The following is a 16601-nucleotide window of genomic DNA, read 5'->3' on the forward strand; positions in this document are numbered from 1 at the left end:
TGCGAAGGATCATGGACTCTTGTACACAGGAGGGGGATTGTTGGATGGAGTCCGACTCCACGGTTGGAGTGACTCGGTTTGGGGAGGAGATCCAGACTCAAGGGGATCTACTTCAGGCCCAGGAGCAGTTTTACGGAGCAATTGGAGACAGTCATCTTTTGCCTTGTCGAGAACAGAGGCAGAGTACCGGGCTGTTTGTGATGCTGTTTGTGAGGTGGTGAACATGCAGAGGTTGCATTGCAGGTTAGGCTTCCACTGGAGGAACCCATGGTCATCTAGAGGCACGTTGTTCGTGAACAGATCGTTGCTGATGACATCTTGCTAGAGTTCTGTTCGACGGAGGACAGTACGGTGGACCTCTTCACGAAGTCGCGCTCTCAAGATCTGCTCAGGCGGCACCCCAGCTCCCAGTGGTTGGTTTCACAGCCAGGAGTTGAGAGGGGGTGTTAGAAGTCATCTCCTGTCTAGTTTTATACACCAGGGCCTTTGTTGTGGGTGTGCCCGCCCTTATGAGGTGTTTTATCATTTTTCCCCACTCTCCGTATTTTTCCCCTATTTTTTTCCATTTTTCCAGTGGTGGGGAGGGTTGCTAGAGGATGCCAGGAGCACTCCAGTCCTGGCCGACTGCATATTTCTCAGTCGTGGGCTAGTAGACTGCTGGCCGACTGCAGTTTATCAGTCGTGGGCACTTTTCTGCTGGCCGACTGCATTTATGCAATCGTGGACATTTTTCAGCAGTTGTGGGCACTTTCTATGCTGGCCGACTGCTCTCCCAGGGGCATATATATAGGCCCCCAGCCCCATACCACTATGTGTATCATTTCTCGGGATCTTCTTGTGTATATAGAGCAGAGTTACACGCCTACGTCTCTCTCTCTCTCTTGTGCTGTTTTTCTGCCTGCGTTTTTGCTCTCGTGTTCCCAGATCTGGTCATCATCTCCGCTGCGTATTCTGACCGGAGGGGGGGCTGCTCTAGTACCCCATCTAGTGTCGTCTCTACTACATCTATTTCAGATTCATGTATGCTGTTTTAAAGGATTGCTAAAGACTCACTAAACTCAGGTTTAAAGAAAGGCTTCGTTGTTTCACACGGTCCTAGCTCGGTGCATACCACATTGGTATCAGAGCTTGGGACGTGATTCAACCAGGCAACCTAGGGTGAGCAGACACTCCGGACTCTAGTAACTTCTTTCCACCCTTCTCAATCCTCCACAACCCCAAACCATAGCCTCGACAACAGTTATCCGTGCCTCACTGAACTTCACCAAGTATGACCATTCAGTTGTGACTCAATTTATTCACCAGTTTGTAGCCACTTTCCTCTTTGAAAAATCACAAAAACCCGAGACAAAGTCCATCTGGCAGCTCCACACCTCACGGGTGATACAATTACTTGGTGGCAACATTGGTCCTGTTTATGCACAGATTCCTACACGGACTTACCGTACTATGATTGGAACAGCTTTGTGTCAGATTTGAAGACCAGGTTTCTACCTCCACAGTACATGACAAATCTTGAAGATGAGTTCTACAAACTCACCAAGAATGGTTTCCCTGTGCTCACCTACTCGAATAAGGTGATCACATCAACTCAACAGTCGGGAAAATCCGAGGAGGAGAAGCTCAAGCAATTCATTCGAGGATTGGATCCAATCATTCAGTTCCCCGTTCGAAATTTTGAACCTCAAACATATGACAGGGCTTTGATTCTTGCAAAAAATCATGAGATGATGCTCAATGAAGGCAAGCCCAAGATCGCTCCAGTCACCCCCAAACCTCAGCATCAGAGCAGCAAACGCAGACCAACCAGCAGAACCAAGTGTAACCGCTCCCTACAAGAGGCCTGACAAGGATTCAAATTCAGATCTCATTAGAGAAGTTCATCCCCTTTCTGATGCTCAATGAAGGCAAGCCCAAGATCGCTCCAGTCACCCCCAAACCTCAACAGCAGCAGCAAACGCAAACGCAGACCAACCAACAGAACCAAGTGTAACCGCTCCCTACAAGAGGCCTGACAAGGATTCAAATTCAGATCTCATTAGAGAAGTTCATGCCCTTTCTGATGCACTCCAATACTATAGCCGAGTACAAGAGCTGCAACACATGCTGGGCAACAAGCAACCTGAGCAAAGACTACATCCAACTTCCAAGTCACGTACATACTCATCGGCTGCAAAAATCTCATCCTTTGTACGAAGGATGGGTGACAAGATCACTTTGCCATAAATAATCTCAAATGGGACCTTTTCCATGGAGGCATGTACTGTGTTATTGTAGGCAAACTCTACAAGTGGAAGATACTTCTCCCAAGCACTCTTTTGATCTGCCACATAACACTTCAACAAATCCAACACACGTAGTCCTGGGATCTCTATCCCCAACAATGGACTTAGGCATACCATGATGTTTGAATATGTGAGCAAGGAAAAGCTTCACCATATGATCAACTTTAATGGTTTTCTTGACGGGCAAAGAGTGAGCTTGCTTGCTAAACCTGTCAACTATGGTCCAAATAGTATCATTCCCATGCTAGGATCTAGATAAATCCATAATGAAGTCCATAGTAATGCTTTCCCATGGCTGCGAGGAAGTAGGCAAAGGCTGAAGCAAACCTGGAGACTTTTGCTAATCAAATTTCACCTTTTGACAAGTAATACATGCGCGTACATAAGCCTCAATGTCTTTACGCATGTTTGGCCAAAAGAAATATCTTTCTATTATGCATGTCGTAGGTAAAATACCTCTATGACTAGCATAAGGTGGAGCGTGACATTCCCCCATACCCTTCGGACGCATATCCTTCACCACACATAGGCAATTATCCTTCATAAGATAACCCTCTTTGATCACATAAGAGGCATGTGAGTGACCAGCCATCAAATCAGCCCATATATGGGAAAAATCAGCATCCAAATGATACAAATCACGCATGGTAGATAAGTCCCCATGAGAGGCCACTGAAACTGCAGCAATATAAGGCTTCTTGGACAAAGCATCTGCCACTACATTCTTCTTTCCTAGAGTATGTGCAATCTGAAAATGAAACATCGAAAGAAAGTTTGCCATTCTCATTTGCTTCTCCGAGAGCTTTGTTTGAGATAGAAAGTACCTCAAGCTTTGGTGATCTGTCTTGAGTCTTGACTACAAATTCAACCCCAAGAAGATAATGTTTCCATATTTTTAAGGTGTAAATTACAGCCAAGAGCTCTTTTTCATAAATGTCCATATGGATCTCAGCATCATGCAATTGACGGCTCTCATACGCAACTACATGACCCTCTTGATTTAGGAAAGCCTCTATACAATTCCCACATGCATCACATTCCACCGTGAATGGCTTTTGTAAGTCGGGAACAATCAACACAGGCCCACAAATGATAGTGTTTTTGAGTTGCAAGAAGGCATCTTGCTCATTCGAAGTCCATTGGAAGGTGGCTTTCTTCTTTGTAAGATCATGCAATGGCGAGGCAATCTTAGTGAAATGCCTTATGAATCGCCTATAGTATGAACATAGCCCAAGAAAGCTACGGACCTGATGTACATTTTGCAACTCTGGCCAATTTCGAATGATTTCAATCTTAGCAAGATCCATTCTTACATCCTCTTTGGATACAATGTGCCCCAAATAGTATATCTTTGAGAGGAAGAACTCACTTTTCTTAGCATTTATGAAGAGTTTATACTTTCGCAACTCTTCAAACATGGTAGCCAAATGAGCGTTATGCTCCTCATTCTTGGAGAAAACCAAGATATCATCAAAGAATACACCTGTGAATTTACGATGGGGTCTAAATATTATGTCCACAATACGGTTAAATGTTGCCGAGACATTGGTGAGGCCAAAAAGCATCACCAAAAACTCATATAATCCAAAAGCTATCCTGAATGCGGTTTTATGGACATCTTGGGATACCACACGAATCTGGTGATAACCACTCTTTAAGTCTATACGGCTGAAACAGGCCAAGCCATCAAGCTTATCCAAGATGTCATCTATGCGTGGGATTGGAAACTTGTTCTTAATGGTGAGCTTGTTTAGAGCTTGATAATCCACACACATGCGGAAGGATCCATCCTTTTTTTTTGTACAAGAAACACAAGAGAACAAAAGAGGTTTGTTAGGTGGAGAACTTCCTGACACAAGATCTATGCGATGATCATCAGGTCTCTCAGGAGGTAGTTCTCCTGGCAATGCATCGGCAAAACAATCTTTATATGCATTAAGAAAATTCAGCCTATCTTGAGTCAAAACATCCACATTCACATTACTTTGTTCAATTTTGTCATGAACAAAAACCAAGTACGCGGAAAGACTCTTTTTCATTGTCTTGTTAATTTGGATGTGAGATACAACTGGGATGGAATCCCCTTCTTTGCCAGCATCAATGACATGCATGCGGCCTTTATGCATAAAGGTAATCCTATTGTTTTTATATTCTTTGCGGGACTCAAGCCTATGATGCCAAGGCTTGCCAAGCAATACATCACATCCATTGAGAGGGGCTATCAAGAAATGCTCATGATCCAACTAACCCTATATATGTATGCGCAACTTACCAATAAGAGGAGTCACCTGTACCTCTTTGCGAACAAAAGCAACTTTTGCCTCAATCTAGGGTCCCATGCAGTGTTGCATAGAAACACGTTTCATACACTTTCAAAACGTACGAAACGTTTCGTACAGTATGAAACGCGTTTCATACATCATGCAGTTTTTAAAAACCTTAAAAAACGTTTTCTTTCGTGGATTCGTACGGCGCAGATTATCACGCTTCCCAGTGGCCGCCGCATGTGAGTTCGCCGATTTGCATGACATCCTTCTTGTCCTTCCATCGCTTGTGTCGATCCCCTGCTCCTTGGTGTCCTTGGGCCTTGTGGAGGTCTTCCAAAGGGGTAATGTCATGTTTTGCTTTAAGTTGGTTTTCTCAGCACACTTTTTTCTCTTCCATCAATATTTATGGCATATCTTCCACGGTCCACCCTTGCTCTATTGAGATTAGTTTATGTTATGTGTCGCACTTGCAGGGCCAACAATCTGCATTTATCCTCGTCTTGTAGGATGCCTCGAACAGGTGATTCTCTTTGGAACAATGTCACCTTCGAGTCTAGATATGGTGGCTCAGGCTCCGGAAAGTGGAAAATGCAACTTTTGTGCTGATAAGCACCATGGCAGTGTCACCAGGTTGAAGGCACATTTCTCACAAACAAAGGGTTTCGGCATTGGGCCATGTAAGCATGTGCCAAAAGAAATCTATGATAGCCTCAAGGCTTGGAAGGCCATGCAGCTAGGTATCCCCCTTGAGGATATCCCCAATCTGGGAGAGCCTGAAGTACGTCAAAGTGTCTCCAAGAGGACTCGCAGTATCAGAGAGGAAGATACCAGTGGTGAGGTTGCAGGTGGTGTTGCAGGTGGTTCTAGCTCGGCACCTCGAGCCAAAAGAACTAGTCTTCCAGTGTTCAAGAAAGGACATGTACAGGCAGGGATGCTAAAGGCTGCCATGAAAGAGGCAACGAGGGAGTTGATGAAGTTGTTTATTCAATGTGGATTATCCTTCCACATTGTCAGGACTCCTCGATGGAAGAAGGCAATGAGAGCTATCTCCCGCATTGGGTGTGAGTGGGATGGCCCCTCCTACGAGACATTGCGCACTACTGAGCTTCGCAAGGAGCAACTGGCTGTGGAGATGGAGATGGAGCCTCTCAAGGCCACTTGGGCAAAGTATGGTTGTACTTTGCTTTGTGATGGATGGACAGATGCGCGGAAGAGAAATGTGTACAACATTCTTGTGTCCTCCTGCAAAGGCACAATGTTCATTCGTGCCATAGATGCATCGGTGCCAGGGATAGTGGTTACAGGGGAGTTCATTATGTCCCACATGCGCCAGGCAATCAATGAAATTGGGCCTGATAACATTGTGCAGGTGATCACGGACAATGGGTCCAATTGTGTATCCATGGGCAGGATGTTAGAGGAGGAGTTCCCCAAGATTGTGTGGACACCTTGTGCAGCACACAGCCTTGACTTGATGATTGAGGATGTGGGAAAGCTTGATTGGGTGAGCCATGTATTTTCAGCTACATCTACCATGGTGAACTTTGTCACAAAGAGGCCAAAGGTTTTGAGCATGTACAGGGCCAATAGTGATCTTGAGCTTCTAAAGCCCTCCAAAACTCGGTTTGCATATATGTTTATTGTGGTGGAGAGACTAGTGAGAGTGCGACATGGCTTATTACGCACTGTTGTGTGTCGTGAATGGACAGCATGGGAGGACAAGGATGAGCCCAAGTCTATAGCATTCTCTCGTATGGTCACGAGAGATACTTGGTGGCAGGATGCAGAGGGACTTGTGAAGGCACTTCAGTCCATGTATAGTGTCCTTCGGCTCACAGACATGGAGGGAAGTACCATTGGGCTGCTTTATGAGTTCATGGACAGAATTGGTGAAGCTCTCAATGATTTCACTACCTTGTCGCGTGACAGGTGCTCACCCTTGGGCTTTAACTTTAGTCTTTGAGTTATTTTATAAATCTTGATCCCTTATGTATGTCACATGTTACATGTAGAGTTCAAGATATTAAGGAGATCTGGAATCGGCGTTGGGATTGGTTTCATAGGCCAATCCATGCTGTTGCTCACATTTTGCATCCCCTTTGGAGGAATGAGGAGCAATACCTCAATGAGGAGCTAGAGTCAGGATGGATCGAGTACATTACCAAGTTGGTGGGAGTGGGAGGTGATATACAGCTGATGAGAAAGCTCGAGGATGAGCTTCTCATTTACCGCAACGGTAGCCATATGTTTGGGCGAGCTACTGCATTGCTCAGGGAGACACAGTTGGAGCCAGTGTCTTGGTGGGAGAAATACGGTATTGGGACACCCAACTTGGTAAGGTTTCTTGATTCTTGAATCTTGTATCTTTGTCTCGTGAGTCCTATTCTTTCAAAATCTACATTCAAATGCTACTCTCTTTTTGACTCTAACTTAACATTCTTTTTTGTGCAATGTAGAGACGGATTGCACTGAGAGTTCTCTCCCAAGATTGCAGTTCAGGGCCTTGTGAGAGAAACTGGAGTACATGGGCTCTTTTTCACACGAAAAAGAGAAATAGACTCTCCTCAGCACAATTGGAGAGGCTTGTCTTTTGTCATTGCAATCTCCGATTGCTAGAACAAAAGGGTCATCCCATTGAGCCTCGCCAAGTGAATCCAGATAAGATTGATATCATGAAGTGCAAGGAGATTCCCGACATTCCTCAGGAGGAGAGAGACATCTATTCTATGCTCTATGAGGAGATCATGGCTCCGGCTCGCACTACACGATCTTCTCGAGAGGCTAGTACTAGTGGTGCACCTGCACCTCTAGAGGATGAGGCCTTTGAGGACTCGGCTACCGGCAGTGACCTTGAGAGTGAGGCTGCAGAGGCAGAAGATGCAGATGAGGATGAGCATGAGGATGCAGATAGTAGCTAGCAGCTGCCAGTATCATTTTATTTGGACATGTTATTTAGTTTGAACTTTGGACATGTTATTTATTTTGATCTTGGATTTTGAGTCATGAATCATCACCCACGTGGTGATGCTTTTGATTTTTGTTTAGTCATCAGTGATCACCCACGTGATTTGTGATATCATCATATCTTACATGTATTCTGTTTTTATTGAAATGAATTCAATGTGGTCTCTTATAAGTTATGTCAATAGTTTTTTCTTTTGTATATTTCAAGTAAAAAATATACATGTTTTTTCTGTTTTGTATGAAACCTTTTTTTACCCGTTTCTTACCTTTTATGAAACGTTTCAAAACGTATGAAACCCGTTTCATACCTGCCGTTTCTGAAACGCCTGGCAACTATGGTCCCATGTCCCCAATCTCTATGCCCAAGGCGGCTACCATCTGTGTAGAGATGAAGTTATCTGTTGCACAATCATCAAACATGAATAATAAGACAGGCTAATCCTTGATTTGTCTCCAAGCCTTGCATACCACTCTCTTTGCCATCATGCTCAATGTTACCTTGCACATTGGGAATGGCATGCACATTTGCCTTGGATGGCTTGTCCTCTTGCTTTTGCTTGCAGGTAAACATGTGCTCTTTACTACCACAAGAAAAACATTTCCCCTCTTTTGCATATTGCTCCCTTTGCTCGGGGGTCAAGCCAAACTTATTCTTCTTTGGTGCAATGTCCTTGGATGGGATACGTTCAGCTTTACCTCCCTTTTGGGCTTCCCGAAAGCTCTTTTTAGGTGGCTGTCCACCTTTTTGCAGGTTTGGGACAACCCTCTCTTTGCCCTTAGAACCTCCTTGATCCTGCTTAATTTTAAGCACCAATTGCTCCGTAGCAAGAGCGGATGCTATGAGCTGCTGAAGGGTGTGTTTCGGGTGCAATTCGATGCCCCAACGATAAGCTGGTTGCAACCCGGATCGAAACTTCCTTTTTCTTTCACCTTCGGAGAGTTGCATAAAGGGAGTAACCTCAAGCAAAACTTTCCAAAATTTGTTAACATATTACTGCACACTCATTGTCTTTTTGCTCAAGTCTATCCAACTTGTGTGAGAGAGTTTGCTCTACATTTGAAGGTAAAAATTGGGCATAGAATCTGTCCTTGAACTCTTTCCAAGTGCAAATGGGATCTTTGGTGGTCTTTTCAGTGATCCACCAACAGGCAACTGTCCCCTTCAAAAACATATACCTAGATGAATCCAGGAACATGCCCAAATTCACCTTTTAGGAACGTGCATGTTATATACTCATGGTAGTCAATCCACAAGACTGTATAACTATCAACTTCATTATGCATAGTATGGACTAGATACTACGACATCCCCACTAACGTCATCAGTGCCCAATAGTGGGTGTAGAACTCTGTATCAAGATATGCTCTCACACACGCACTCCACACACACACACACACACACACACGAGCATATATTCACACAAAGCCCTTCGTACTGAGTTTCTGTCAAACCTCCGGAGATGTAGGGCAGACTTGGCCATAATGAAGCCTAGCACTAAGGGAAGTAGCAAAAACATGCTTGCATGACGAATTTTAGACTTCTCAGTGAAGTCCTCATCACTAAAAGCAATGTCAAACTGAGCCATGAAAGCAAGCACCTTGGAGGCATCATACTCTCCATGAAAGGCATCAAACTTCACGGACTTGTCCCCTACTTGAGCTTTTTGGGATGTGATTCATGTTCTTCCATCTTTCTCTTCCCCTTATCGAAAGGGGCAACCCTCTCTGCATAGGCTTCATGTACAACCAAAGATGTTTCACGAGGGACCATGGCATGTGCTCCATGAATCTCTGGCCCAGAAGCATGTGACTTTCCTAAATGATGCAATGTCTCACCACGAGACAACTCAATGGGCAAAGTCTTTTGGCTTGCATGTCGACCTCTCTCTCCATGATGAACAAGCTTTGAATCCACCAGGCTATCATGTCGCCCACTAGCTCCAGCATGCACATATCTATTTCCTCCTGTTCCATGAGTAGATGCATGGCGAGAAGTGACTGATACCTCTTCCTGGTGCACAAAAGACCTCAACCGTTGAGATGTTGGGTCTCCATGCTTCAAACGAGGTGGATTCTTGAATATTAACTCCCCATCCTGTCCTTCTTTGAAATCACCCTTTCAGATGAGATAGGAGAGTGCCAACTCCCTTCGCTTCTTGCCCACTTCACGAGCCATAGACTCAAAGGTCATATCACCATAGCATCAGCTTTCCTTGCTTCAATGACACTTTGTACATGGGGATCTTCATGCAAAAATTTCAGCTCTTGCTCCTTTGCTTGCAAAAGCTTCTTCATGTGCTCCAATTCAGCCCTCAATGCATTGGGCTCATCCTCATACATAGGATCTTTTCCATGGGATGGTTGTCCCATCAATGCACTGTCATAAACTCTCTCAAGAGGCTTGTGCCTTCCATGCAATACATCAGAATTGCGAGAAGCACTAGACTAACCTCTTGAATTTGGCACTTCCAAAGGGTTGCCTTAGCTGTCCATTGAGTCAAGTGTCTGTGTTTGCTTCCGATCTCAAAATACCGTGTCTCCTCTCGAGAAAGAGAGACGACCGGGCTCTGATACCAATGTAACCGCTCCCTACAAGAGGCCTGACAAGGATTCAAATTCAGATCTCATTAGAGAAGTTCATCCCCTTTTTGATGCACTCCAATATTGTAGGCGGGTACAAGAGCTGCAACAGATGCTAGGCAACAAGCGGGTACAAAGAACTGCACATGGGTCAACATCAGGTATAGTCGGGTACAGCACTTGCAGGTGTAGTCGGCTACAACACTTGCAGGTGCAGTCGGCTACAGACCGCAAGTATAGTCGGGTGCAAAATATGCAAGTACAATCGAGTACAAATTGCAAGTACAATCGGGTACAAATTGAAGTACATTCGAGTACAGACTGTAGATACAATCCGGTACAAATTGCAAGCACATTCGAGTACAGCAATCCATGCAGGTACAGCAATAGGTGCAGTCGGATATAGCAATCTAGGCGGGTACAACAACAACAGGTACAGTTAGGTACAAGGCAGCAAAACAAAGGTGATACAAGGCTGCACACGGGCCAATTTCCAAGCGGGTCCAGGAGATGCCTGCTTTCCATCAACCACTCCCCCACTAACCATCCACGTGTGGGGAAGAAATATTTCTCCATGCAATACATGTTGTAAATATTATTATTAAACCTTAATAATGTTGGGCACCCACATTAAATCAAGTGTCCAGCCAATGTTTTAAATGTGTGTAAACACCCAACCTTATAAACATTAAGGTTTACATCACTTAATGGATTTTACATTTGAAAAGGCCAAAAAGGGTAATACTTACCACTTGTTCACATGCCACACCAACACGTCAGCAGATAGCACGCCCACGGTACACTGGGGGTGTCCCTGTCCAGTGTACTGGCACGACATAGCAGGCAAACACACGAAAACAAGTCATGCGAAAACAAGTTTATGCATACAAACATAAATGCAACGTAGCACATGTAATGGACGAAATCTCCCTTTCATGAAACTTGTACAAGGATTTCTTGTCGGGCACAAAACTGGTGCGACAGAAATGTGAAGTCCTGGTTTTCCTATGGAGTGAGAGTCCCATAGGCAAAACACAAGTCCTAGCATGGGCCTTCCTATGGAGTGACAATCCCATAGACAAGGTCGGCACAAATATCAGTCTTGCCATGGAGTGACAGTCCCATGGATAAGACGCAATCCTGGTCATACATGGGTGGCAGCAAACAAGCTCCCGTCCATATGGCACAATAATGGTCACACCGAGGTGGCACAAAATTGGTTCCTGTCCATGTGACACCAAATGACTGACCCTTTTACATGGGACACTGGCCTGGCCACATGTGAACATGGTACAAATCTGGCCGCTCTATGGAGTAACAGTCCCATAGAAGTGGCTCCAGAAATGGAGACGGACCAAATGGTGACACCAAGCGTCTAACCAACAAGCACGTAAGGGGACTCCCAACAACAAGGATCAAAAGAAGGGCCATAATAGCTCTGGGAAGGAACGACAAGATGAACCTAAGAAGACCCCTGAAGAAAAGATCAAGGATGGCCTTATTGGAGGATTCCTACAGTCAGATGAGAAGGAACGATACTTCAAAGAGAACCGTTGTTTTTTTTGCCACCACACAAGACATTCCAAGGACTGTACCAAATGGCAGGCGACAGAGAGCAAACAACCAGCCTCTACAGTGGCTACTGCCACAGCTATACCACCCCCCTCCACCCCGACCCTCAACCACCAATGTTGTTCAACTTTTGCCCGCTTTAAATGCGGTACCCACAGTGGTATTCGATGATAAGCAAGAGGGTGGAGTTGAGAAGTGTCAGAAAGGTCTTATCAAAGCTTGTGGCACAGCGAAGGGGCAACAATTTGTTGTCCTCTTTGTCATGGGCAATTCAAAAGATGCCATCTTTCTACAGTTGGCGACCAAGATGAATTGTACCCTTGTGCCGTATCATTTGGACGTGGACGGATTCACTCCCGGCCTACGTACTCATATTTCCCAAAAAGCTGATCAGTTTGCCTTCATAGTTCAGAAGGCCCAATTTCACAGGGACTTCATTGTCTCGCCCCTTCTCGGGCGCGACATGATCCTTGGAATTCAGTGGTTCCGCCAGTATGAGCCCATTCCTAATTGGAGGCGAGACACCTTCACAATCGTCGAAGGTTTGCCTGAGCCTACTCTCATTCGCGAGGATCGGAGCATTCAAGGTATTCCACTTATTTCCCACCTTCAAGCCACGAGAGCTATCAAAAAGGGAGCTGAGTGTGCGATGATCTATGTCCGCCTACGGCAAATAGCGACATCCACCGCGACTCCATTAGAACCGCAGATAACCGGCCCCCTCCAAAAATTTCAAGACATCATGTTGAGGGATGATCTTCCACCAAGACCCCCACCCTCTCGTCCAAAAGACCATCGTATTGAATTGGTACTTGGAGCTAAACCACCCAATAAGTTTCCATATCATGTTTCCAAGGCGTTGGAAGCTGAGTTGGAGACGCAACTAGCACAGTTGCTGAGGTCTGGTTTCATCAAGCCTTCTTCCTCTCCATTTGCTGCACCGATTCTGTTTGTGCAGAAGAAAGATAAGACCGTACGTCTCTGTGTGGATTACCAAGCCTTGAACAAGTTGACAATCAAGAATAAGTTTCCCATGCCAAGGATAGAGTACATCCTTGAAAGGCTCAACGGTGCTCAGTACTTCACAAAGATCGACCTCATAAGTGGCTATCATCAAGTCAAGATTTTCGAGGCCAATATCCCAAAGACTACCTTTCAAACAGAATGAGGGCATTATGAGTTTGTGGTCATGCCTTTTGGTTTGACCAATGCACTAGTGACATTCAACAAGACGATGTCATGAGTCTTCGCCATACTCATCGGTATATGTCTTTTCATTTTTTTGGATGACATTCTTATTTTTTCTACCACTGCAGAGCAGCACGTGAAAGATGTGCAGCAGGTCTTGCAGCTTTAGCGAGACAAGAGAAAGCCTCTAAAGCCTTACCTGTTACACGTAAGGCTTTAGAGGCTTTCTTTGCTTTGCAAAAGGCAACTTCCGAAGCACCGGTTCTTAACCTCACATCATGGGATCACCCTTTTGAGGTAATCATTGATGCCGGTAATCTCACAATAGGAGCATTTTTGCAACAAGAAGGCAGACCAGTGGTGTATTATAGCAGAAAGTTGAATGTTGCAGAAAAAAAATATTATATATATGGCAAAGAGTTGCTAGGGGTTATCACATCCTTGAAGCAATGGTGGAAACCTTTTCTTTATGGAAGGAAATTCACTGTGAAGACAAACCACTAGGCCTTGAAGTGGTTACAAGCTATGCCAAGTGCCCAGTGAAGCGATAGACAGTACCGATGGAGTCAATTGTTTCAACAATTTGGAGGAATGATTAAGTATGTACCGAGTAAGAACAACCCCATCGCAAACGCTTTGAGTCGCAAAGGTAGTATTCAGACAGTACAAAAAACTACTGTGTTGGAAATACGAGGAAAAGATTTAGACAGTATGAAGACATAGTATATATATTATAGATTGTCAAGAATTTGAAACTCCTTACAGTATGGTCCTTTATTCAGAACCAGGTCATTACACCATTCAAGACGGTTGGCTCTTTTACAAGGATCGACTATGTAGGGAGAAAAGACCAACACTCCTCTATGATGCCCATGATTCACTTGTTGGGGGTCATCGTGGGATCAACGAGAAGTTAGAAAGATCGTTTTATTGGCCGAAGATATGCAAGATGTGTACAACTATGTTTCGCAGTGATCCATATGTCAAAAAGTGCAAGTACCTCATACCAAACAAGCAGGGCTACTTCAGCAACATTCCTGAGGATCTGTTTCACGACATTTCGATGGATTTTATTAGACCCCTTCCCGCATCTATTTGATCTCGGAATACTCAATGTATGACGATAGTTGATAGATTCAATAAATTTTGTATGCTTATACCATGCAAGCAGACGACCACAACAGAAGATATAGCCTGGCTCTTTCTCCGACATTGGTATCCAGTTTGTGATTTGCCACGGAACATTGCTTCAGATCAGGATCCAAAGTTTACATTTCACTTCTGGCAAGCTCTGTTCCACAACTTTGGTACCAAATTGCAATTGTCCAGTGCATTCCATCCCCAGACCGATGGCCAAACCGAGATTTACAATCAGTTGACTTTCGATGTGCTTAAAGCGTACTGCCATGATCAACAGTCGAATTGGAAGCTTAATCTCCCGTTGGTATGACACGTACTCATACAGTGTTGGCAAAACTCCATGTGAGACAGCCTTTGGTCGAAGATTTGCATCCCTTCTCGATGATCTCTCCTTCCTTGGAAGCTAACAAGACAACAGAAACTTTTTCAGTCATCATTGAGCCCGTCAAAGAGCATCTTACCAAAGCTCAGGAGGCTTACACCAGCCAGGCAAACAAGTCACGGAGAGACGTCGATTTCAAAGAAGGTGAATGGGTATATTTAAGGATCATGAAGCAAAGACTCAAGCAAGTGGACAAGCGCTGTGCAAACTTGTCATTCAGAAGTTTTGGTCCTTTTTTTTTTTTTCTGAGAACACATCCTTTCATTAGTTATATAAAAACGCCCGTAGGGCTACAAAAGATCCTCTCTGCTCATAAGAAAACAGAGCAGAGAACAAAGCAAGGCAGCCTGGGAGACTCTCCCTAGGTGCTGAAAAAAATACAAGTATCAGTACAAAGAACTGAGAGGCTATATCATACAATAGGAGGGGGGAAAAGCCAAACAGGTGGCCTGTAGTGCCAACGGGGGGACCCCGCGTGTAGGGTATAGAAGGGGCCGCTGCGCCAAGTGGTGTGAAAGGCCTGGCGCCACAAGATCGCCTCATCCGAGTCGCCCCGGATGCGGTCATACTGTCCTCGCAGGGTGTGGATCAACTCCTGCCAGATCCCCCGAACAGTCTCTGCTGGTGGCTCCCGTCTCCCCTCAAAGGCCCTGAAGCACCGGGCCCTCCAGGTGAACCATATGGTGAGGCTGCTGAGGAGCTCCCATCGTAGATCCCTCTCCTATGTCCAGCCGGCGGACGAGAAGTCCGGTGAATGAACAAGGCGAGGCTGGCCCCTAATGAATCTGATGGCCTGGTTGTCCTGCTCTGTCTCATAGCCCATAGCAGGCCCTGACGAAGTCGACCAAGCAGCGGCGTGGATTGCTAAACTCACGAAACTCAGGATACATCCTAAGTTTCGTGCAGAAGTTTTGGTCCTTTTCCCACCATCAAAAAGATAAGCAATGTTGCCATGCAACTCAGATTGCCAGACAGTTGGACGATGCACGTCGTCTTCCACGTCTCTTGGTTAAAGCCTTATATTGGACTGAATGTTCCAGAAGAGCAGCAGCTAGAAATAATTGATGAAGCAGATGTGATAGAGCCTGCGCAAATCCTTCTATATCTCTGGAAGCATGGTTCTTGACGATGTCTTCACCAATTTTATATAAAGTTCAAAGATCGAGGGACCCATGAAGCCATTTGGCTAGATGAAGAATTCTTCCTCGAGTATCCACAGTTACTAGAGGACTATCTCGAAGCTATGCAAGCCTATTTATACTAACTGGAGGTTGGTCATTTAATAAAGTTTATATTTATAAATGCCCAATAATGCAAATAATGCTAAATAAATACTATTAAATATGGAAAAAATACCAGATAAATCCTAGTAAATTCCCTAAGGCTTCTGGGATGTTCTAAATGATGCACAGGCATATGAATGCATATTATGCAGGATGCAGAGTGCTTTCTGATGCAAACCCTAAGGCTTCTACTGACTCTACATGCATGAATGATTCTCTCCAAGTGGGTTAAGGGACTTGACTGACTGACTGACCTGCTAAGGCTGAGGAATGACCTACGTAGCTCATGTCTGACTTATCCTAGACTCAGGATGTACAATGGGATCACGACCTACGACAATTATCATCCTATTGGGTTCTAAAACTGTACAACTGCTGCACTTCTGATGATGAGCCATCTTGTCACCATGCACTGAGTGCAGAGTGCATGTGACATTCCCTCCTGATTAGCTTGGCGGCAGGTTCATGGCTTCCAAGTAGTCCGCCAATAACTGGGGATACTCCTGGAAGAACTCCTCGTCGAGCCATACGGCTTCGTGGGTGCCTCGATCTCGAAATTTCGTATAGAACTGACGAATCCGTCGACCGGAACCATGCTTCCATCGATGAAGAAGTATCTGCTCAGGCTCAATAACTTCTGCCTCGTCTACCACGTCTGGCTGCTGTTCATCTGAAACATCAAACACTTCTGGACCAACATATAGTTTTAGCCAAGAAACATGGAAAACATCATGCATTGTCCAACTGGCAGGCAACTTTAACTTCATTGAGACATCACTTATCTTCTTAACTATTGGAAAAGGGCCAAAACTACGGAATGAAAGCTTGGGACAACGTTTGCCCACTTGTTTCAATCTTTGCTTCATGATACGCAGATAGACCCAATCCCCTTCCTTGAAGTGGACATCTCGTCTAGACTTATTTCCCCGTCTGCTATATG

General features: G+C 44.9%; 2 protein-coding genes across 4 annotated transcripts in view; one reads left to right on the plus strand and one right to left on the minus strand.

Annotated features, from left to right (window-relative positions):
* The window catches only part of LOC147626862 (RNA cyclase family protein), a 51567-nt gene that overhangs the window by 22278 nt on the left and 12688 nt on the right, over positions 1-16601 (minus strand). The gene's annotated exons all lie outside the window — the stretch shown is intronic.
* On the plus strand, positions 5280-7856 carry LOC147626864 (uncharacterized). The gene is made up of 3 exons (XM_086816060.1): positions 5280-6481; positions 6565-6886; positions 7009-7856. Exons 1-3 carry the CDS (start codon positions 5280-5282, stop codon positions 7468-7470), a joined length of 1986 nt encoding a protein of 661 aa, XP_086672186.1. The 3' UTR covers positions 7471-7856.

Source organism: Cibotium barometz, chromosome 21 (genome assembly GCF_041138505.1).
Source record: "Cibotium barometz isolate CiBa-2024 chromosome 21, ASM4113850v1, whole genome shotgun sequence".
Classification (NCBI taxonomy): Eukaryota; Viridiplantae; Streptophyta; class Polypodiopsida; order Cyatheales; family Cibotiaceae; genus Cibotium; species Cibotium barometz.

Coding starts and splice junctions, on each gene's coding strand:
- LOC147626864 (XM_086816060.1), top strand. CDS start 5,280: ATGCAGCTAGGTATCCCCCTTGAGGATATCCCCAATCTGGGAGAGCCT. Junction 6,482..6,564: donor ACTACCTTGTCGCGTGACAG/GTGCTCACCCTT, acceptor TGTTACATGTAG/AGTTCAAGATATTAAGGAGA. Junction 6,887..7,008: donor GTATTGGGACACCCAACTTG/GTAAGGTTTCTT, acceptor TGTGCAATGTAG/AGACGGATTGCACTGAGAGT.